Source organism: Jaculus jaculus, chromosome 18 (genome assembly GCF_020740685.1).
Source record: "Jaculus jaculus isolate mJacJac1 chromosome 18, mJacJac1.mat.Y.cur, whole genome shotgun sequence".
NCBI lineage: Eukaryota > Metazoa > Chordata > Mammalia > Rodentia > Dipodidae > Jaculus > Jaculus jaculus.
Genome location: NC_059119.1, coordinates 57,636,794 through 57,661,189, shown reverse-complemented (window position 1 = coordinate 57,661,189; position 24,396 = coordinate 57,636,794). Strand labels below are relative to the sequence as shown.

The window sequence follows — 24,396 nt, the reverse complement described above, 5'->3', positions numbered from 1 at the left end:
CTCTTGGATCTTGATGTATGACATATCACATCTCATACATCATATTTGATGGCTGGTAGTCACCTGACCACCCGTTAGATTGAAGAAGGGCTGGAAAATTTAGCTCCTGGCTCAGCGGCTACATTTTAGCAATATATCTGTCAGTTCAAAGGTGGGCTGAGAGCTAGGCAGCAATCGATGCTCCTCCTCTATTAAGTTATGGAAGAGCCTATACCCAGTTATCTTCGCAGGCCAGAAAGTGGTGCCCTAGGGGTTGTGTGACCCAGTGATTCTCTATCTTCCCCTCTAATCACCCTGCCTATACATCTTCCTCCATGAACGTACCACCAACAAGAAACCAAGCTCCTTGTTTGTGTCTGTGATTAATGCACATGTTTTCAGATATCACAGGATACATTTTCTTGGGATGGGCAAAATGCAAGATGTTTCCCTTTTATAAATTTTAAGCATGATTCAAGCTATTTTGCAGGTGAGATGAAGAAAGCATCTTGAATCTGGGGGAAATTGTGGCGCTGTTAATGGCAGCAGGGAAGGCTGTGGTAAGGGGTGCAGGGAAGAATAACAGGGGTTGGGGCTTGGGGACCTTGACTTCGAGAGTCGGTGGGTCATGCAAGTTGTTGAAGATAAGGTACAAACTTCACGAGAACAGTAGGGGCTGGAAATGCAGACTTCCGCTCGGTGGTACGGGCTGGAATCTGGAGTGTGCCTGAAGTGCTCCTATCTAGTAAAAGTCTGTGGGGAGCTGAGCTCAGAGCCTGACTTTCCTCCCACACATAGATGCTGAAAGCGATCAGGGGAGGGGCAGAACAGCCAGAGAAGGGGAGCAGGGGAGGAGTAAGAAAACCGGGCAGCAGGAAACAGAGGGTCTAGAGACGAGGGGACATCAGAAAGTAAACAATGTCCCCTGCTGTCGCAAGGTCAGTGATTTCAAAGAAGGAGCAAATGGCCACTGAGGATTGTCCTTGGAGACAGTGTCAGTGGAATGGCGGGGTTTGAGAGCTGACTGTCCAGGGCAAAGAGTAGCAGAAGAAAATGAGAGGAGAGTCTGGGGAATACTGTGAGAGCTTCGGGAGTTAGAGAAGGAAGAGACAAGACCAGTGTTGCGGATGACAGCAGGATCAAGGGAAGCGATTTTAGAGGGGAAAAGCCCTAGGTATATTCGCAAACAAATGAAGAAATGGTAAAAGAGATTGGGCAGGTCCTGGATAACACAGAGTTCTGGGGAGTCGGGGATGGGAGCAGCTCTTCCGATGTCATGGGAAGACAGAGAACGTCTGGGGCTGCAGAGATGGCTTAGCAGTTAAGGTGCTTGCCTGAGAATCCAAAGGACCCTGGTTCGATTCCCCAGGACCCATGTAAGCCAGATGCACAAGGTGGTGCACGCGTCTGGAGTTCGTTTGCAGTGGCTGGAGGCTCTGGCGCGCCCATTCTCTCCCTGTCTTCTGCTCTCTGCCTCTTTCTCGCTGTCTCTCAAATAAATAAATATTTTAAAAAAGAAGGTAGAGAACTTCTGAAATAGCAAGGGAAGACATGAGCTCCTCAGCCTGCCTAAGTGAGGAGAAAACAGTGTGGAGCTTGCCTATGTCGAGTGGTTTTTATTCTTTTTTTCCTCTGATAAGCAAGAAAGCAGGATGTGTGCACAGGTCGGGAGGTGGGAGGAAGTGGGGGTCTGTTCCGTGGACAGAGGATCTGGAAGAGCTGCCCTGGAGAATGGGACACGGGCCACTAAGATGTGAATGAGACCTCAGAGGGAGCAGTGTGAACGGACTCAGGCCGGTCAAGTGGAGAACAGCAGGCTCATTTAGTCTACTCCCTTCCTCTCTCCAGCTGCCAAATTCTTCTAACCTCACTGCTAAGTAAGGACTGCAAAGTTCTCCTGCTCAGTGATGAAAGTCTGAGCCTGAGTGTGTGTATTCACACGTGCAAACAGCTTTGCACAAGTGGGCACACACACACACACATACGCACATGCACAATCTTCGGTTAACGAAAAACAAGCTTTGAACACCGAATATTGTTCCTTCAGGGAGTCCCCTCCTTTCAGATGTTACGGAGAAGTGAACGTTTCTCATCAGCTTTTGGTCAAGGCTTTGGGAAGTGTCTCTGCTTAAAGTGTGGCAACTACTCAACAGCAATATGGTATTCAGAGACGCCTCCCTTCTTTGACTCTCCAAACAGGGATGGCTTGATTACTAAAGAGGAAATGATGGCTTACTTCCTAAGAGCCAAGTCGCAGCTGCATTGTAAAATGGGACCAGGATTTGTTCACAACTTCCAGGAAATGACCTACCTCAAGCCAACCTTCTGCGAACACTGTGCGGGTTTTGTAAGTTTGATTTCCTTTTTTTAAATTTTTTTTTTTACTCTTGCCTGTAGTTATTTTGTAGCATTCTGAAAGGGTGGCAAAAGTAAGCCCTGTGAGTTCACGTGTGCTCTGGGAGCGCACGCCTTCTGTCGATGATAGGGAAGTCTGCTGGAGCCTGTGAGCCCTGGTGTGCCCTGGTGTGCCAGGGACGGGTGTGCATCCAAAGAGGCCTGTATTCACTAGTATTCCTTAGTGGCTACAGTTGAGAGGACTGGTTATCTTAGCAAGTTCCTTCTAGCAAAATAGCACTTGTTGACCCTGGAGAAAACTTCTGCAGACGCTGATGTACGTAGGCAGTCCTCACTCAAGCCCCTGGGGTAGGCGTTTTACTGCCCCCGTGTTGCCTGTGGAGATGGTACCGGTGACCTTCTTCTTGCTGGGACGAAATGATAGTCCGTCATAGGGGGAAAGGCATAGCAGCAGGGACTTGAGGCGCTGGTCACATGCAGTTCACAGCAGAGAGCCGAGAATGCCTCTGCCCAGCCCAGCTCCCCCTCTTTCTTGCAGCCCAGAACCTCTGCCCCGGGCACAGTGCAAACCCCGGTCAAGGCTCAGTTAGCCTAAGCAAAATAATCCCCTGCACACACACACAGTCTCATCTCACCTAGACAATCCCTCCCGGGAGAGTCTCTGTCCTGTCAAGTGGACCATCAGTATCAACCGTCATGGGGAGGGAGAGGTGCGGGGAGACCCACCCCAGTGCCCCCAGGATTGTCCAGTGATGACCAGAGCTTGGGCTCAAATACAGGTCCCATGAGTCTGAGCCCCGTGCCCGACGCATTCCACTGCACCGTGAAGCCTGCATGTCTTGTTCCCCACACTGGATAGCTCTTTTGGAAGTGAGGTCAGTTTTTTGGCCCTGTTTTTATTTTTATTTTATTTTATTTTATTATTATTTTTTTTTGAGGCAAGCCCAACAAGCTGGCCTTCTTTATTTTAATTTTTTATTTATTTATTTTAATTTTTTTGTTTAGTTATTTATTTGAGAGCAACAGAGAGAAGGAAGCAGAGAGAGAGATAGAGAGAGAGACAGAGAGAGAGAGAGAGAGAGAGAGAATGGGCGCGCCAGGGCTTCCAGCCTCTGTAAATGAACTCCAGATGCGTGCACCCCCTTGTGCATCTGGCTAACATGGGTCCTGGGGAATTGAGCCTTGAACCGGGATCCTTAGGCTTCTCAGGCAAGCGCTTAACCGCTAAGCCATCTCTCCAGCCCCTTCTTTTTTTTATTTCAATTTTTAAAAAAAATTTTATTTATTTATTTGAGAGCGACAGACACAGAGAGAAGGACAGAGAGAGGGAGAGAGAGAGAATGGGCACGCCAGGGCTTCCAGCCTCTGCAAACGAACTCCAGACGCGTGCGCCCCCTTATGCATCTGGCTAACGTGGGACCTGAGGAACCGAGCCTCGAACCGGGGTCATTAGGCTTCACAGGCAAGCGCTTAACCGCTAAGCCATCTCTCCAGCCCTATTTCAATTTTTTATTAACAACTTCCATGATTATAAAAAATATCCCATGGTAATCCCCTCCCTCCCCTCACTTTCCCCTTTGAAACTCCACTCTCCATCATATCCCCTCCCCCTCTCAATCAATCTCTCTTTTATTTTGATGTCATCATCTTTTCCTCCTCTTATGATGGTCTTGTGTAGGTAGTGTCAGGCACTATGAGGTCATGGATATCCAGGCCATTTTATATCTGGAGGGAGCATGTTGTAAGGAGTCCTACCCTTCCTTTGGCTCTTACATTCTTTCTGCCACCTTTTCTGCATTAGACCCTGAGCCTTGGAAGGTGTGATATAGATGTTACAGTACTGAGCACTCCAGTCACTTCTTTCCAGCACCATGATGCCTTCTGAGTCGTCCCAAGGTCACTGCCATCTGAAAAGAGAAGATTCTCTACCCAAAGTGAGAGTAGCATTAATATAAGGGCATGAACATTAAGAGAAGTGCTTACTGGGCAGTTTGATAAGCATAGTATATATATTTAGCCAGATAGCAGCAGACGTTACACCCCTACGGCTCATGATTACCCCTGTTTTAAGTTTTCAGTATCAGGGATGTATTCCCTCCCATGGAGTGGGCCTCCAGTCCAATTAGAGGGCAGTTGGTTTCCACATTGACAGACATGCTACTATTGCACCTGTTGGCTCATGTGGCCTAGCTGGCCAAATATAAGGCTTGCAGTGTCCACTGTTGAGTATCTTCACTGGTGATTTCGGTCTCTCCCATTGAATGCCTTCTTTTTATGTGTGTGTGTGTGTGTGTGTGTGTGTGTGAGAGAGAGAGAGAGAGAGAGAGAGAGAGAGAGAGAGAGAGAGAGAGAGAGAGAGAGAATTGGCACTCCAGGGCCTCCAGCCACTTGTGCGTGCCACCACCAAATTACACTTCTCCCTTCTGGCTTTGTGGAGGCCAGTCCCTGTGAAGCAGCTGTCACCTCCAGCATGAGCACCTAGGCCGCCTAACCAGCTCTCCTGACTTGCCCCCCAGGGGAAGAAAAGTGCTTCAGTTGGCATCTCCATGGGGACCATATTCCCAGACAAAAAGGCATTTCCTTTTCTGTGTATTCTGTATTCTGATAAGAGGCATTGCATCTCTCCCAATAACCGACTGCTGTTCCCACAACGCATAACCCACAACCCCATGGGGACGAGCAGCAGCTGCACTGAAGAGGGCCCCGAATAGAATGGGGGCAGGAAGGAGAGAAAAGATGGTATCACATGATGTCTCCATACAAAGTATGTTCCCTCTCTCTCTCTCTTTATTTTTTGGTTTTTCAAGGTAGGGTCTCACTCTAGCCCAGGCTGACCTGGAATTCACTATGGAGTCTCACGGTGGCCTCAAACTCACATTGATCCTCTTACCTCTGCCTCCCAAATGCTGGTATTAAAGGCATGCGCCACCACGCCTGGCTCATGTTCTCTTTTTTTTTAAAGTGATTTTTTTAACTTTATTTTTATTTATTTATTTATCAGAGAGAAAGAGAGAGAGAGAGAGAGAGAATGGGTATGCCAGGGCCTCTAACCACTGCTAATGAACTCCAAATGTATGCACCTTGTGCATCTGGCTTACGTGGAACCTGGAGAATCAAACCTCCTGGGTCCTTAGGCGTTGCAAGCAAGCGCATTAACCACTAAGCCATCTCTCCAGCACCAAAGTATGTTCTTAATAAAATAAAATTAAAATTAAATAAAGAAGGTATGGATGTAGATAAGCCTGAAAATGGTGGGGCGGGGGGGAAAGGAGCCACGTGCGACGCTGCCCTGCCAAGTTTGGTCCTTCAAACAAAAGGTCAGGCTGTGATGTGGCTCAGGCTAAGGACAGGGTGGTTCACATGGCCTCGGGAGGGTGTGAGGCTCTGAAGGCCCGTATGAAATCTCAAGGCGTCAAGGGTCGCTCGGGAGCTCCACGCTCCTCTCCGCGGTCTCGGCTGTTGGGCACACGATGAAGTAGCCGGCTCTTGACTTGTAGTCTACAACCCTGGCTTTGAGTCTCAGTCTTGACCACTTTAGCTGTTTGTCCTTGACCAAGTTAAGAACTGTTTCCAGGGTTTGTGCTCCTGACTGTGGAAGGAGTTTAATATCCTACCAACCTGCTAATCTGGTGGCAGGGTAGTATCCGACACACCACAACTCTGAAAGTATTGGGAGGGGATTCTACAACAAGGAAACAGGATAAATAATTCTTTTTTTTTTTTATCTTGGGCTGGAGGGATGGCTTAAGGGACTTGCCTGCAAAGCCAAAAGACCCAGGTTCGATTTCCCAGGACCCACATAATCCAGGTGCACAAGGTGATGGATGCATCTGGAGTTCGTTTGCAGTGGCTGGAGGCCCTAGTGTGCCCATTTTCTCTCTCTCCCTCCCTTTGTCTCCCTCTTTCTCTCTGTCAAATAAATAAAAACAAAATATTTTTAAAAATCTTATCTTTACCCTGGGCTAGTGCAAGACCCTACCTTTAAAAAACAAAACAACAAGAACAAACAAATAAATAAAGAATATTTCCTTGACACTTTTAGAGGTTAACTGACATTAATTCATTTAAAATTTTTATAGTCCTTTTATTTTTTTTTAAGTATACTAACTCCATTGGCACAATTTGATTTGATCTTTACTCACCTATATAAGAGCCCATGGATTTTGAAAGGAATTTATAGCCATAACTCTATAAAGATATGACCTTGACAGGAATTGTCTGGAAATTCAAAGAACCATTTTCCGGGGCTTGGGCCGTCTGCTTTTAAAACTCTATTTTAGGGCTGGAGAGATGACTAGGCAGTTTAGGCTCTTGCCTGCAAAGCTTAAAGGCCAGGGATTCGATTCCTAGTGCCCACGGAAATCTGGATGCCCAGAGGGGCCCATGCATCTGGAGTTCGTTTGCAGCAGCAGGAGGCCCTGATGCTCTTTTTCTCTCTCTCACTCTTCTTTCAATCTCTTGCTCTCCTGCAAATAAATAAAACTATTTAAAAAAACGATTTTCAGGATAAGGAAGGCAGTACATTTATTTCAAAATTAGGATTCCAGAACTGAAAGAGTTTTGGTAAGCCCCATATTTTGTAGAAGAAGAAACTGAGAGCTGGCTAAGTTAAGTGACTTCCCCAAGCTCACACCAGCCATCAGTAGCAGGCCAGGTCTACCAAGTCTCCCCCCGCCCCCCGCCACACACAATTTCCCCAAGTATCATAGCCGCCCGCGCTCTCGTGCCAATGCACTCTAGGAAGTGCCCCTGACAGCCGCCCATATGAGGTTGCCTTCTGCTGTGCCTGGCTGGCATGCTTACCCGGTGCCTTTTTCTGGGTGTGCTCTCTCCTGGATGTCAAGTGAGCACCAGCAAGCCATGCCTCGGCTCTCCCTTCCTGGTAGGAGTCTTGCTTGATTATGTCTCTCTCAGTGGCTCCTACAGCTATGTGATTCATGCACCACATCTGGGTAGGAGGGTGACCTTTCTTGGGGTGGGGGACAGAGCGCGTGGCCTCACTATATAGTCTAGGAACGCACTGACCTTGAGACCCTTCTCCCACAGCTTCCTGATTAGAGGCATGTGTCACCATACCAGGCAAAGATGTCCCCTCTTAAGCCTTCTCCTCTCTGGTCCTACCTTAGTGGCTCTGCTCACATAGAGAAGGCCCAGGAGCAGTTGCCTCCTCTGTTTCCAGCGGGTGTCACATTTCCCTTTCCTTACTCATTAGCTATGGGACCGTGCCAGGTGATTTCACCTCTCAGTAGGTAGTATCCTTGTCTGAAAAAAAAAAAAATGAGGGAAACGTAATTTATTCCAGAATGAGAGCATCCAGTGAGGTAATGCATACAGAAAGCTTAAAATTGTCTTTCAGGGCTGGAGAGATGCCTTAGTGGTTAAGGTGCTTGCCTGCAAAGCCTAAGAATGCATGTTTGAATCTCCAGGTCCAACGTAAGCCAGACACAAAGTGATGCAAGCATGCAATGTCGCACATGTACCCAAGGGGGTGCACGCATCTGACATTTGTTCACAGAGGCTGAAAGGCCCGGCATACCCATTCTCTCTCTCTCTCTCTCTCACTGTCTCTCTCTCAAAAGTAAAATAATTTTAAAAATTGTCTTCCAAGTAGCAGGAGCTCAGTAATTGTTACCTATCACCATAATCGTTGTTTGCTGTTACGATCACAGGGCACCTCATGGGGAAGACTGTCTTATCACGTCGACGTTCTCCAGACTGGGTACTTGCGAATTGTTTATTTCCTGGATGATCATCCTCACCTTTTATAAACAAAAGTCAGCTAGAGAGCAGGAGGGATAGCTTAGTGGTTCAGGCACTTGCTTGCAAAGCCAAAGGACCCAGGTTTGATTCCCTAGGACCCATGTAAGCCAGATACACAAGGTGGCACATGTATCTGGAGTTCGTTTGCTGTGGCTAGAGGCCCTGGCGTGCCCATTTTCTCTCTCTCCCTTTTTCTCTCTGTCAAATAAATGAAAACAAAAATACTTTTAAAAAGTCAGCTAGAGGATCTTAAAGCTCCCAATAGAGATGGAGGCGGTGGAAGCATCCGACCATTCACTTCCCTTTTCCGTCCTCAGGCATCGAGGCTCCTGCGCCTGCTGACGGTTAGCTGCCAACCTTCCTGTGTTTGCTCAGACTTCTTGCTCTGCTCTGGGAGGCAGTTGGGCATTTGTGTCTCAATAATGCGTTCTGAAAGTCCAAAGGACTTTGGAGAAAGATCAGAGGAATCTTTAAGTTTTCCACTGGTGGTGGGGGTGGGGGTGGATTTCTTTGCCAGCAGGAGGGTAAGGGCAGGCTTGTTGATGCCCTTGAGTCACTCTTTGGCTACTTTTCATGCCAGGGTCTGGAGCCTGCACTCAGGGACATTGTTTACTGTGGTTCATTGTGAACAGCGTTCCCATTGGCCCCAGGAGTCCCTGGCCAACATTGTTTTATTAAGGGAACAGTAAATATCTAAACCTAACCACTAACAGGGCTGGGGGAGCTCTTCCGCCTTGAGCTAAGTCCAGTGTGGCACGTTAGTGTCCCTACTGCCCTGGTTCAAGGGCTGGGAGGAGGCCAGGGAAGGACACGGCAAGGACATCTGCTTCGAGTTGTCTAGAAGCAGTCTATCCGGAGGACCAAAGGCTCCATTACCACGCCAGTGCCTTGGAGCAGCCTGGGGAGGCGCTCAGTGAACTCTGGGCCCTGTGACACTTGTCCGGTCAAAGGACAGTTCCACTACCGTAAAGATCGCACTTTTACCTTTCGTTTTTTGCTTCTAGAGCCCGGCAACAAACACATCAGTCCACAGAGCAGAGTGAGACAGGGGCGCAGAACCGCACGTGTGCCCGATATGGCGGCTAACGCACTTGGGGAACGGAAGCCGGAGGAGCGGGAGTTCAGAGACAGGCTGGGGTAGATAGTAAAACCCTTCTCGGAAACTGAGAAAGTTAAAAGGAAAAGAACTGAATAGCTGGTCACTTTCAGCTTCCTTCATTGTTTAAGGGTTAAGGCAGAGGGGGACGTCTTGTGGTTTCAATGGCAACTGGCCTGTTTGGAGAGTTTGGCTATTTCCCACTTCTCTGCCTTTCTGGGAAGCTCAGGTAGAAGCTTTACTTTGTGATGAGGAACATTAGCATGAGTGACTCCATTTTGATTTTTTTCCCCCTCTGGTCTGCTGGGACCTAGCGCAGCAACTCAGAAGCAAACAACAGCCTGTGGTAGTTTTTATTTAGGCATCACTTCCTCCTCCAGTAACCACTAGCAAGTCACCATGTCTTTGGCTGGCAGAGCCCGAGCCTCTTCCGCAGCTCCCCCAGCCCTGGTGGATGGTGATATAAATAAGATCATTTCCTCCTCCGTGTCCTTCAGGGCACAGATACTGCTCAGAAAATAACCTGGCAAAACACGGATTGGTAAGTGCCTTTCTTAGGCCATTTTCTTTCCTGCAGCTGGTATCATGAGGGCAACAGATACCCAGTGGTCATCTCGCCTTTCAGGTTTGCTTGAGAGTAAATAAAAAAAAAAAAAATCTAACAGATATACCAACTTTAATTTCCCTGCCCAGCTGCCGTTTGGCAAAGGGAAGCAAAAACTTCGACCGGGGCAGCTGGGGTGGGCTGGCAGAGGGCTCCTGTCCGGCAGGAAGGGTGTCAAGAGCGGCTCCATCCTGTTTGTGCGCCGCCCGTCACCAAGCTCCCCCGGGACTGCCTTCCCCGCAGCCAGCCGAGCTTTCCTCCCAGCCTTCTCTCCATGCTCCCTGACCCTGCCTCGTCTTTGTTGTTGCAGCTCTGGGGCATCATCAAGCAAGGATACAGATGCAAAGGTAAAAAAAAGTGTTAGTCTTGTGAAACATGTTCGAAAATCGACATTGTGCTTAGGAATCAAAAGCCTGTCCGGTTATATCACCAAAAGCTCTTGAGCGTCCAGGGACCGTGGCAGCGGAAGAGTTAACATGTCCCAGGAAAGAGGCTCCTGGGCACGAGAGAGGCAGAAATGTGAACCTTATGGCTTGCTACCAGAGGACACACAGCTCATCTTATTAATTGCAGACTCCGCCTCTGGCTTACCACTGTATTGTTACGTAGGGAATTGGGGGCTTCAGAAGAGACAAAAACCTAATTGAAATGTGCTGGAGAACATTTTCCTTCAAGGAATCAAAAAGCCAAACGAAACCAAACAAAAAGAAACACCCACATACCCATTTCTGTGATGCATAGACATTTCTTTCCACTCTCACATAGCTAGTTCCTTCCGTACCAAATCACAGACCTTGATGAAAAAGAGGAGAAACTTACAAGCTATTTTTATTCTCAGTGAACTCATTATTATTATAGTTCTCTTGCTTCATTGAAATGTGTAAACTGAGTAAAGATGTATTTGTCAAAATGCAACATACATGGGTATGAAGCGTTTAAAAATGCGTTGCCTTTTTTTTTTGTGTGTGTGTGTTTTTTGAGATAGGATCTCACTCTGGCCCAGGCTGACCTGGAATTCACTATGTAGTCTCAGGGTGGCCTCGAACTCACAGAGATCCTCCTACCTCTGCCTACAGAGTGCTGGGATTAAAGGTGTGCATCACCACACCTGGCTTCACGTTGCTATTTTTATGCATGCTTATTACATATTACTGGTGCTTAAGAAAATTAAAAAATTAAACAAAAAGGAATTGCTGAAGCTAGACTTGTCACACAGAAGCTAAGCTAAGCTACACTGAGGTCGGAGAGGTGCCATGAGTTAGAGGCAGCCTGGCCTCGAGTGAGACCCTGTCTCCCAACAAGGAAAAAATAAAAGGAAGAAAACCAAAGGAAGATGAGAAAAGGACTTCGAACACTTTAAGTAGTTTATACTGGCTCTTTTAGGAATCTGATAATTCTCTTAAAAACATATAACTGGGGCTGAGGAAATGAGCTGGCTCACTGGCAAAGTGCTTGCTGTAAGAGCACAAAGACCTGAGTTCAGGTTTCCAGCACTTGTGTAAAAACCAGCACATGCATGTGCCTGTAAACCCAGTGCCGAGGCAGAGCCGGCCTTCTAAGCTAGCGGAATCAGAGAGTGCCAGGGTTAGTTAGTGACCCTGTCTCAGGAAAACCAGGTGTTGATTGATTGAGGAAAACACCCAGTGCAAGCCTGGCACAAACTTTTAATCCCAGCATTCGGGAGGCAGAGGTAGGAGGATCGCCATGAGTTCGAGACCACCCTGAGACTACATAGTGAATTTCAGGTCAGCCTGGGCTAGAGCGAGACCCTACCTTGGAAACAAAAAAATGACACGCCCCGTGTCAACCTCTGGCCTCTACACAGACAGGTACACAGATACACTATGCACATAAACACACGGTGAAAAACCAGTAAAACTAAAGGAAATGTCTCAACCACAGGTGAACGTTTGCTTCAGATGAATGCGGTCACCCATGATGTTTTTTTGATCTCCAGCCAGCGTTCAGTATTTGGTCCTTGCTGTGTGCAAATAGAAAACTTCCCTGAGCCTCACGGGAGCCGCTCTTTTGTGCTTAGGAGAGCTGTCCCTGGAATGTTTCCCTGTCACTTCTCTTGGGCTAACTTGGATTTCCCTTAAGCCACAAAGATACTGTAGCATTTTATTGCTCTACAGTTAGACATTACTTTTAATCTGGTTTATATCCTCCATCCCCCCCCCAAAGGCTTACACATGCACACATACAACATGTGCACGCGCACACACACACACACACACACACACACACACACTGTGTAATGAAGCCAAAAGTCAATGAAACCCTTGAATTATCTTTGTGCATATCTTATGATTTATCTTAATGGCACAGAGAATAAATGAAGTAGTTAAAACAGATTGAATGTGACATTAAGACAGAAACAAGACCACTGAAGGTGATGCAGGATTTTGGGGTTATGAAGGGGGTCCTCCCCAAGCTTATGAACCCCATCTTTGGGTCTTGTTCTATTATTAACAAAGAATTGATAACAAAAAGAATGAACTTGAGCCAGCCGTGGTGGTGCACACCTTTAATCCCAGCACTGGGGAGGCAGAGGTAGGAGGATCACATGAGTTTGAGGCCACCCTGACACTACATAGTGAATTCCAGGTCAGCCTAGACCAGAGCTAGAGTGAGACCCTATCTTGAAAACCGAAAAAAAAAAAAAAAAAAAAAAAAAGAATTTGAGGATAAATAATTAAGTTTATTTAGGAAGGTGTGAAAATTTATGGGGTTTACTTAAGGGAAGTTGGGATTCAGGAAGAAGGCTAGAGTACAGTTATAAGCATGGGGGAAGCAGGAGACATGTACTCCTGTGAACTCTTTGAAATGACACGTTTCCCATGAGTCAATGCAGGGTTAGCGCCTCATCATAATAGTTGTGAACTCTCACACAGTGGCCAAATGCAGCATACTCCATGAGATTCGTTTAAGGGAAATTGAGTCTTTTAGGGAATATATGCATGGGAGAGGCAATGTAAGCGCTTGTGTAGGGAGGAGTAGAAGGAACATCCCTAGCATCGACCCTGAGCCTCCCCACGGAAGAAAGTTAAGAAGGCAAAGGATGATGGCTTAAGGAAGAACAGTAGAGATTAAATATTCAGATGAGAAATGAGAAGTAAAGAATGTTATATTTATGGTTGCCCAGAGTTTAATTACACGGGTAACAGGCGCAGGGTTTCAGGACGCACCCACGTGGTAGATCTGGAAGGCAGAGGTAGGGGGATCACATGAGTAGTGTGTTCGGAGAACCCACATGTGGTAGATTCAGAGACAAGAGGAAAGTCATACAAGTGATCCAAGTGGGAAATTATTCCACACTGCAAAACAGAGGCAAGCAGAAAAGTTCAGACCAAGAAACAGTTACTATGTTCTCCCCCGGGTGGGGTTCAGGCCAGACTCACGGGTGTCTGCGCAGAGATGAGAGGGTATCCAGAGAGACCCCTTCCACACCCTGCACACGCGCTAGAGGGTCACCCCGAGAGAGAGGGGGGGACCAGAAAGCCGCAGCCTTTGAAGCGTCAGATGCAGGTATGCCAGGGCAAGACCTGGCTGGTTTGTAGATTTGGAGGGCAGACCCCAGGGCCAGCGCACGTGGGCTGTTTTATTTAGGTAGCGGAGCTAGACCGTGGGCAGCAGCGGCGCTGGAGATCAGTCTCGATCAGCCGGAGGTCCCATTTCTACCAGGAGTTCCGTTCTTGTGTCAGGGCGAGGTGGCATGTGGGGTGGCATCCCCTGGTTCTCCCTGGCCTCAATCTCTTAACTGAAACTCCCTAAAGAAAAGCTTTCTTTCTCCTATCCCCCTTCAAGGGGAGAACGGGTAGTAGGAATAGTGAGGTAGCTCCTGATGGATGGTAGCAGACAAGTGAACTCTTTGAAATGAGATTTTCCCCGTGAGTCAATGCAGGGTTCGCGCCTCTTCATGACAGTTGTGAACTCTCTCGCACAGTGGCCAGATTTTCAACTCAAGCAGTAACCAACACTCCATGTCACTTCCTTATGGGAAATCTCCCAGAGTTTGCTACATGCCTCTTCGAAGCACTGCCAGAGTGTATGCCCGCCTTGTTTTCTTTCCTTACGATGCCAGGAAGCAGAAGATACAGGTCCTTGCCCTGGGAAAGGCTGCGGGTGGGAGGCCTGGAGAGATGGATCAGGGGTTACATATGTTTTCCTGGGCAAGCGTGCAGGCCTGAAATGGTCTGAGTTCGAATCTCCAGATCCCACTTAAACAGCTGGTTATGGCCACATTGCACCTAGAACCCCAACCCTCCAAGGGGGAACAGAGAGCAGGGAATTTACCCAGGCTCACGAGAGCACAGCAAGCTCTAGCATCGGTAAGAGACTCCAGTTCAGAACGTGAGGAAGAGCAGTGGAGCTGGACCCCCCGATGTGATGCTCTGGCCACCCCAGGGGCAGGCGAGCGTGTGTGAGCACGTGGCATTGCAAGGGCACACACGCATGCATCACACACACACACACACACACACAACCAAAAACATAAATATCAGTATGAAATGGAAGGACATGTCACCATGGATGACCAGAGGTAACTCAGGCCACAGCAAGCGTTTCCAGAAGCGAAGACTTGCCAGTTCCTTCCGGACAGGATCTTTGTATTGATCCCATCTGGGCGGAGCAGAGAAGCCAGCCCCATGGTTTGCGTCCAGTTTTGGTTTGGGCCGGCACAATGCACCTTCTGGGCTGGACTTGGCTCCTGTGCTCCAGTGACTGTGCAGGGACAAGCCGGGCAGAAGTGTGACTTCGGCAGCCGCAGGAAGTGAGAGAGGCCCGCGGGGCGGAGGAGGGGAGGGCCAGACACACAGGCTTCACAGCTCATCTTCTGCGGGTCTTTGGATGTTTCAGACTGCGGAGCAAATTGTCACAAGCAATGCAAAGACCTCCTGGTTCTGGCTTGCAGGAGATTTGCCCGGGCAGCCTCACTGGGCAGTAGTCATGGGTCACTCCCTGGAAGTCCGGCATTACCCGCAGGTAATGCCCTCTGCTTTTTTTTTTTCACTGCCACCACATCCCTCTGGCCACCTCCCCACACCGGGCCCTGGTGTGGGCTCTGGGTCTGCATGGGGTAAGAATAGAAACAGCAGTGGGGGGTCGGTGCTCAGCCCTCGGCTTCTCCCCCTCTCGGCCTTTCAGCCCGGCTAACACGTCGCTCACCGCAGCCCATCGAATTCTGTTCTGCTCACTCCTTGGGCGTTAGACTCCAGCTTGTCTCACTAACGTGGAGGGTCTGCAGTGAGGCGTGCTGATGTCCAATAACCGTCGTGGTCTCTTTCCCTTCCAGCGCAGGACCAGGTGTTCGAGTTTCCTGGGGTCACTGCGGAACCCCGAGACCTGGACAGCAGAGCCATCACACTGGTCACAGGCTCTTCTCGCAAGATCTCCGTGAGGCTGCAGCGAGCCACCACCAGCCAGGCCACCCAGACGGAGCCTGTGTGGTCAGAGGCCGGCTGGGGCGACTCAGGGTCCCACACCTTCCCCAAAATGAAATCCAAGTTCCATGACCAAGCGTCAAAGGACAAAGGCTTTGCCAAGTGGGAAAATGAGAAGCCCAGGGTGCAGGCCGCTGTGGATGTTGTCGACCGAGGCACCACGTTCAAACCTGACCAGGACGAGGAGAGTAGACAGGATGGTGAGGTCAGTGCTGGGCAAACCGCAACTAAGCGAGAGGGAGGCTGAAGGTGTGGAGGTGGGGGTGACGGTGGCCCTGGAAAAGCCAGCCGGATGGTTTTGAAAACAGTATGGCTGAGAATTATACCAGTTACTTCCTCATGTCTGGGATAAAACACCCAACTACAAGGAGCTTAAGGAAGAAAAGGGTTTATGTCAGCTTACGGTTTTGAAGAGGAGTTTCATCATTGTGGGGAAAGTATGGTAGGAGCAGGAAATGGGTGTCACATCTTCACATCAACATGAAGGAAGGAATGAGGGAAGGAGGAAAGGAAGGAAGGCTAGGGTGTGACACTCAAGGCCCCTCCCCAGTGACACACTTCCTTCAACAAGGTTCCACCTCATAAAGGCTCTACAACCTTCCCAAACAGCACATCCAACAGGGGATTCAGTATACAAGCACATGGATCTTTGGAAGACATCGTACATTCAAACCACCACAGGACTCAAGATGCCCATAACTTTTAGTCTTGCTCTTGGCCACCGATGTGAACCTGGGAAGATGGTTTCTTCTCTTTGGACCCTCATTTTGTCATGTATAAAACTGAATTGAATTCTAAAACGTAGTGCGGTCACTATGCCTGTGTTACTGAAAGGCTGCACCAGGGACCCACTACTATTTCGTGTACCCAAAGACCGGCTCTCTTCAGAGCTACTTTGCTTTCTGAGCCAGAACCTAGGGCTTGACTCAGGGAAGACAGTGGAAGCAAAGGTCTTGCTCATCGAGACGGAGAATTAGAAATATTTCCTACTGCTATGAGATGTTGGACGTTATCATGGGCCGGGAGGAAGGCAGTGGGAATCAGCAGGACAGGCCTGCAAGGTTCTATAAACCAGGCTGTGCCTGTACACAAGAACTACGTTTAGACCATCCAAAGAAAAGCGGGATGTGCACGGCATAAAGCCAGCTGCAGTAAGTGGTGCATGTGTCTGGAGTTCGCGTGCAGAGGCTAGTGGGCCTGGCGAGTTGCACCCATTCTCATTCCCTTTCTCTCCTTGCAAATAAATAATAAATAAGCATTAAAAAGGAAAAAGAAAAGGCTTGTAATTTGATGCCAGAGAAAGATATCCAGAGGCGAGGGCTTCTCACCTGAAGTCTCAAAATGGCTTCTGGAGGCTCGTGAAGATTACTGATTTTATATGCAATTATTTATGGACACCTGCTCGTGCATCCGGCTTACGTGGGGACTGTGGAATCGAACTTGGGTCTTCAGGCTTCGCAGGCAAATGCCTTAACCGCTAAGCTACTTCTGTGAGCATCGTGGCTGCTGTGGAAGGAGCAGCCCAGGATGCACACAGACAAGACTGCAGACGGGCTCCAGCTACTGGATGCCTCTGAGTTCAAGAGGGTGTGTGCTTCTCTTTAACAACCTGTGGGCTGGTTGCAGAAATTCTGTGGAAAGATCACTCCAATGCCAGTATGGGTGAGAGTAGAGGAATCAGCCGGGCGTGACGGCACATGCCTCTAATCCTAGCACTCGGGAGGCAGAGGTGGGAGGATTGCCCTGAGTTCGAGGCCACCCTGCTTTTTGTGAGGTGAGGTTTCACTGCGTTGCCCCAGGGCGGCCTCCAGCTCCTGGGCCAGGGGATCCTCCTGTCTGTTTCCCGAGCAGTTGGGACTAAAGGTGCGTGTCACCAGTCCGTGCTACGTGACCCTCTCTCTGTATCTTGAGACTACAAGGTTTTGGTCAGCGGTGTCTTCCCTCACATTCACTTTTTCACATTCAGGGGGAAAAAAAAACCAAGCAAACGACACTTCCTAGGAGCACTCTTTTGTTTAATGTAGCCTAGCGGTATTAGCTGCAGGAACTGAGTGCCCGGCAAGAGGCAACGCTTAAGGAAGGGTTTGGTTTTGCGCACGGCGTGAGGCTTTGTGGTCCCTCCTGGCTGGGCGGGAGCTTGAGGCAGCTGGTCACATGGAGTCCACCTCGGAGAGTGACCAGGCCTGGTGCCCAGCCAGCTCCGCAGGATGCCCAGACCGTGGGGGTGACACGCCCACATTTAGGATGGGTCTTCTCACCTCCGATGACCTGATCTAGAAAAGGGCCTCACAGACATGCCCAGAGATGTGCTTCCAGGTGACTGTGAATCCTGTCAAGTTGACCGCCCAGATCACCTTTCACACCAGACTCGTAACGCGTTCTGGTTTTTAATCACAGGATGGCTGACTCCAGGCCGAGGCGGCTGAAGGCAATCGTGCTGGCTTCGGGAAGGAGCGAGAGGAGAACCTCCAGCGCACCCCTTGCTCAGGAGGTGCTCTGGAAAGAGAGCCGTAGGCTCACTGCCGTATGCTGTGTGGACTCTGCACGGACTGTACCGCAGGGGAATGACTCTGAACATCAACTATTTATTTCCTCCTCCCCTGCCCCGCACTAGGCGTCACAAAGGCCATTACGTAGTCAGTAGTTTCTCACGTAACCTTCTGTGCAGACATTGATGTATGAGTGTTACAAAAGCTTCTGTTCATGTACTTGAGGCCCGTTCTTCTAAACTTGGACATGGATATATATATATATTTTTTTGGTGAGAATACTATTTTAGCATTTTTATAAATTCTTGTGTTATACGTAGTTGATTGCATACTCTTTTTGTGTGCTTTTTAGATGGGACCAGGACTCTGAGGTTCTCGGCGGGGTCCAGGAAGCTCTTCAGATCCTGAAAAGCTGAGAATCTTATCGTGATGATCAGCTGCGGGAGAAGCTTGCTATCACACAGTTGTTGTATGAGTCCCACGTGTATAGATCACCTAATCTTATGGATTCTGGATCTCTAAGGGGCTGTGGATTAGCCATAAAAGCTCTCTTAATATTCATAATAGCCTTGGCTGGGGAGATGGTTCAGTGGTTAGAGGCTCTTGCTTGCAAAGCCTGATGGCCTGGGTTTGATTTCCCAGTACCCATGTAAAGCCAGATGCACAAAGAGGCAATGCATCTGGAGTTCAGACACAATGGCAGCAGCCCCTGGTACACCCTACTCACTCTCTCTGCCTCTTTCTCTCCCTCGCTCCCTCCTTATCTCCCAAATCAATACATAAAATAGTTTTTAAAATTAGCAGAAAGACCATTGAGCCACTGGGTGAGATGTAAAACAACCACTTTTTAAAAGCCTAAGGTAATCTTAATAATTTTGTTTAAGATTGCTTTTTCTAGAATATGGCTCTTGTGGTCTTTGTGATAATAAACTGTTGTACATAACTAAAGAATATTCAGAGAGAAAACCATCAAAAATCACCTTTGATTCACAGTACATTTAAATTTTTAAAAATATTAATAATTTAAATATCTTCCTTTGGCCCCAAATAACTAGATGTGGGTTTATGTCTTAAAATGATGAAAGGAAAGAGAAGTAGAGTCAAGATGTGCAAAACTAGAGCTGGGGCCAGGCTTTTGCTAAATGCCTGGTCATGCCTAATTGGGAGGTAGATAGGAGGAGCAAGTGTGAGGCTGGCCTTGACCACGTAGCGAGGTCCTGTCTCAAGAAATCCAGCACATATTAAGCTGGACATAGTGGTACACACTTTTAATCCCAACACTTGGGAGGCGTAGGTGGCTCATCCCACCAAAAGCTATGAGGAAAGATAGACAAAACATGCAAATATTTACAAGTTGTATTAATAACACAGAGCTGATTCATTTAATAAAGAGCTACAAATACATATGAAATTCAACATCATCTGAAAACCTAATCAAAATCCTATGGCTGGGGAGGTCATAACCCACAGGGGGAAAGTACTACTGTTCTCTGGCTAAATGCATATATTATGCCCCACCCCAAAGTGCCTTCTAAATGCTTATGTTTATGTCTATATGTTAATGCTATGCTCACTTTTGGTTAGAGAAACGTCTCTTTTTCAGATGGCTGTGCCAAACTCAGGAAACTCAAAATTTCACCAAAGTGCTGAAAAGGAATGACAGTAACGTGCTCAGCACTGAGACACTATTATCACACCCTCCAAGGCTCAGGGACCATTGTCGAAGAGGTGGCCAAAAGAATGTAAGAGCCAAAGGAAAGGGAAGATGGCTTACAGTACTGTCTTCCAGACACAAAGTGGCCTGAATGTTCATGCTCTCACCATACCTGATGCTACCTACGTCAGACCTATACAATAAGAGGGGAAAAAATGAGGACCACCAAATAGAAGAGAGACTAACTGGAAAGAACGGATTCAGTGGAAGGGAGATATGGGAGGGAGAAGCTGGGCTGGTGGAAGGGACTTATGGTCATGGCATATTGTCTGTATTTATGGAAGTTGTCAATAAAATGTTTTTAAGAAAGAAATTTAAGCTGGATGGATGGATTAGTGGTTAAGATGCCTGCCTGAGAAGCCTAAGGACCTAGGTTCGATTCCCCAGTACCCATGTAAACCAGATGTACAAAGTGGCACATGCATCTGGAGTTTGTTTGCAGTGGCTAGAGGCCCTGGCATACCCATTCTCTCTCTCAAATAAATAAATAAAATATTTTTTTAAAAAAGAAATTTGATGGGCATAGTGATGCACGCCTTTAATTCCAGCACGTGGGAGGCAGAGGTAGAAAGATCACCATGAGTTTGAGGCTACATAGTGAATTCCATATCCAAGAGTACATAGTGAGTCCCAGGTCAGCCTGGGCTAGAGTGGGACCCTACCTCGAAAAATCAGAGGAAAAAAAAAATACGTGGAGAAAGAAAGTTGGGCATAAGCACCCTGTGAAGGTAGATAATGCCCAGAAGACATAGATTGTTATAGAAAAATTTCAATGCAAGGGGTAGGATACCTCCCAATAACTTTTTGGTCAGGGAGGTCCCTGATGCCCCTCAAATAATACAGGTTATTGTGAAAGATCTTAGTTGCCCATCATAACTTACAGTGGTTTGATTCACGTGTTCCCTTTAAACTCAGGTGTTTTGAATGCTAGGTTCCCAGCTGATGGAGATTTGGGAATTAACGCCTCCTGGAGGCAGTGTGTTGCTGGGGGCGGGCTTATGCGAGTTACAGCCAGTGTCCCCTTGCCGGTGTTTGGCACACTCTTCTGTTGCTATTGTCCACCTGATGTTGGCCAGGGGGTGATGTCCACCCTCTGCTCATGCCATCATTTCCCCTGCCATCGTGGAGCTTTGAGCCTGTAAGCCAAAATAAACCTCTTCTTTTCCCACAAGCTGCTCTTAGTTGGGTGATTCCTACCAGGAATGCAGGCCTGACTGCAACAGTAAAGTGGTACCGAGGAGTGGGATTGCTGCTAGACCCCTGACTATGTGGCTTTGGCCTTTTGGAGCTGGTTTTCAAGAGGAAAGTGGAGGGATTTGAAACCTTGGCCTAAAGATGCTTTGCAGTGCTGTAAGTACAGCTTGATGGACTATTCTGGTCAGAGTTGAAAGACCTGAAAGCAGTAAGAACTATGGACTGTGAGGTTTGGCTTATGAGGGTGAGAAAGGGCTTTGCCTGGACAGGGCCAGCAGTTTGTGTGAGAAGCTTGCTGTTACGCCCATGTCCTGAGCAGTTGTGCAGGGTGAGCAGAGGGATATGGCACAGAAAAAATGAAATCTTTGGGTGAACTGCTGCCTATTCAGCTGCAATTGAGAGATTACAACCTTTGAGATTGGGCCAGCTGGCCTGCGCTGGGGCAACAAGAAGAATGTAGACTCTTTTGAAGGGGCCTGAGTGCTCAAGGAGTGTCCTGTTCGTCAAAGTCTGCTTTATTCCCTCTGGATTAACAAACTGGCACCCTACCTGGTATTGTGGAGTATAAGAAATGCAGGAAAGAGAGGGTCATTAAGTTTACAACATGGTCTTGTGTTTTGGAAATGGCCATGGGCAGTGTGAAGCAGGTTTGCTGAATGCCTGCATGGAGACCTGATGGAGCCATGAGGATGGACCGTGGATTGCAGTGGAGACCCAGTGGAGATGCCGGGACCACGAGATGGCTGCTAAGGAAAGCTGACGGCCCCAGATGAAGTTTTCCAGGACTGTGAGTAGCCTAGCTGGAGGGGTGGAATTGGAATGCCAGAGGCTTGTTGCTGGTTAGAATTATCAGACTTGGAGATTTGTCATTGACTAGAGTTGTTGGACTTGAAGCTACAGAGTTTGATGTTTGCCCTGGTGGTTTTAAGTCTTGTGCTGGTTGAATATTTCTTTGCTATGCCCAATGCCATCTTTTGCAGTGTGAATATTTATTCTGTGCCATTATGGGTTTTTGGGGATTTTTTGGTATTATGGCTCAGTTAAAAGATCTTGGACTATGGGGATGTATGAGCATCATTGGAATTGATAAAAACTATGGGAGTTTTAAAGTTGGATGAATGCATTGCATTTTACACCATGGATGGTTATCAGTTTATGGGGGCCAGGGGCAGAATGTGGTGGTTCGGTTCAGGTGTCCCCCATAAACTTAGGTGTTCTGCATGCAAGGTTCCCAGCTGATGGAGATTAGGGAATTAACGCCTCCTGGAGGCAGTGTATTGTTGGGGATGGGCTTACGCGTGTTATAACCAGTGTCTCCTTGCCAGTGTTTGGCACACTCTCCTGTTGCTATGGTCCACCTTATGTTGCCCTGGGGTCGCTGCTCACCCTCTGCTCATGCCATCGTTTTCCCTGCCATCATGGAGTTTCCCCTCCAGCCCGTAAGTCAAAATAAACCTGTTTTTTTTTTTTTTCCCCCACAACTTGCTCTTGGTTGCGTGCAGAGCTGATTGCAGCATGCAGTCTAAATGGTAAGACCCTATTGCTGAAGACACCACATGCTTTGGCTGCAAGACACTGACAAATCAAGCTGAGGCTGAGCTGGAGGCCTCCTCCTTGTGACTGGCTGTCACAGGGATGGAGACCTAGGCAGCCTGTTAGGAGGAAATGTCTTCAGCAGGCCTGACCAGCAGTGGACCCTGCAAGCTCCATGGCTCTGCAGCCAGACAGGTTGTATCAACTGGTGCGATGGTGGCCTGAATGTTACGGGGGGAAAAGCAACTGCTGGCTGATTGGATTTGAGGTCTGCTGGATGGGAGGGAATTCCTGCTTACTACTAAAAACCTAGTCAAAAGGTTATGTATGGCTAGGGAGGTTGCAAGCCCTGGGGTATGTGTGTGTGTGTGGGGGGGGTGACACTATTGTTCCCACGAAGTTGCCCTGTGTTTGCCCATCACTTAATGCTACTCTCACATTTGGTTAGAGAAACGTGTCATTTCCGATGGCAATGCCTACTGGGGAAATTCAGAACTCACCAAAGTGCTGAGAAGAAGTGGCAGTGGAATGCTCAGACTAAGTGAGACATTTCTTTTTTTTTATTTTTATTTTTTACTTTTTTTGGTTTATTTTTATTTATTTGAGAACGACAGACAGAGAAAGAGGCAGAGAGAGAGAGAATGGGCGCGCCAGGGCTTCCAGCCACTGAAGACGAATTCCAGATGTGTGCGCCCCCTTGTGCATCTGGCTAATGTGGGTCCTGGGGCTTCACAGGCAAGCGCTTAACTGCTAAGCCATCTCTCCAGCCCCCAAGTGAGACATTTCTATTAGACCCTCCAAAGCTCAGGGACTATTTATGGAAGAGGTGGCAGAAAGGATGCAATACTGCCTTCCAGACACAACGTGGCCAGTTACATTCATGACCTCACAGTGGCTGGCACTGCCTACACAAGACCTACATAATACGTGGGCCAAAAAAACACAAAAAGAAATGATCATATCAAAATAGATGAGGGCTACAGAAGGGCGGCAAAGGAGGGTGGTGGGAAGCAATTCTGATTAGGGCACACTGTGTATATTTATAGAGGTTGTCAATGAAGCCAAAAACCAGAAGCGGGTAGTTGTCCTTCGTTCTAAGCATGCACGCGTGCGTACACACACACACACACACACACACACACCCCAGCATGCACATGCACACATGCATGAAATACCACAGAACTGTTTATTAGCAGAAGTGAAACGAAACCCTGAGTTTTATGTGTCTATGTGTACACAGGTACATGCCACAAGACAATATTATGTCATTTTTTAGGTGTCATCTGTCTTTTATGTGACAGAGTCCCTCTAGCCCAAAATGTTAAATTAGCCTACACTGGCTGGATCACAAACTCCAGGCACCCTCCCATTTTTACCTCTGATGCAAGTGTGTACAACCATGGGTCCTCAGGACTAAATTCACGTGCTCACGCATGCAAACAAGTAGTTTGCTGACTGAATTATCTTCCCAGCTTTAAAGACCACTTAAAATACTTTAATTATTTATTATTTGCAAGAGAGAGAGAGAGAGAGAGAGAGAGAGAATGCACACCAGAGCCTTCAGCCACTGCACACAAACAGGCACCTCTCTGCACCTGGCTTTACGTAGGTCCTGGGGAATTGAACTCAGGTTGTTTGGCTTCACAGGCAAGTGCCTCAACTGCTGAGCCATCTCTTCAGCCCTGAACCCCACTTAAAAAAAACTCTCATTAATTGCTAATACCTGCTGGAGCCTGCTGGCTGAAAGGGCTTAAGCCTGATGGGGAGTGAGGATTAAAGAAAGACAGAGAGAGAATGAAAGCAAGGACTCCAGTCCAGGACTGAAGCAAGGACTGAAGCCATGTTTATTTCCCAGCAGTACTTTTTATATCTTCTAGTAAACAGTTTGCCCATGGACAAAAATTCCATGACTTATACACAGAAGTTTCTATCAAGACAGCTCCTTTCTGTTACAGAGTTTTGCACTTCAATCACTTCTCAGTACAAAAGATTATTCCAAGGTTGGGAAACAAACAAACCCTTTGATACCAGCAATACAAACATAAATCTTAAGGAATGGCCAGCTCTTATTAGTAACACTGAATATTCATAATCTTGCTTACATGTAGGTGCTAAAGTCTTGCTGCCAAACAGCAAGGCCAGCAAATGGCTCCCAACAAATACCTCAAACCATTATTCTTACTTTCCCGTGTGTGGTGGTTTGACTCAGGTGTCCCCCATGAATTTAG

General features: G+C 47.8%; 1 protein-coding gene across 6 annotated transcripts in view; it reads left to right on the top strand.

The window, feature by feature from the left end:
- Rasgrp3 (RAS guanyl releasing protein 3) overlaps positions 1-19,792 on the top strand; it is a 106,018-nt gene extending 86,226 nt beyond the window's left edge. For 3 of the 6 annotated variants that reach the window (XM_045137590.1, XM_045137588.1, XM_045137589.1), the window contains exons 14-18: positions 2,179-2,326; positions 10,105-10,141; positions 14,655-14,780; positions 15,091-15,443; positions 18,080-19,791. In XM_045137590.1, the coding sequence (XP_044993525.1) occupies positions 2,179-2,326; positions 10,105-10,141; positions 14,655-14,780; positions 15,091-15,443; positions 18,080-18,097 (682 nt within the window). In that variant the 3' untranslated portion in view covers positions 18,098-19,791. Of the gene's footprint in view, positions 1-2,178; positions 2,327-10,104; positions 10,142-14,654; positions 14,781-15,090; positions 15,444-17,635 lie in introns of all 6 variants that reach the window. The other 3 variants (XM_045137593.1, XM_045137591.1, XM_045137592.1) reach the window with 2 other exon arrangements.
- Positions 19,793-24,396: the final 4,604 nt, after the last annotated feature.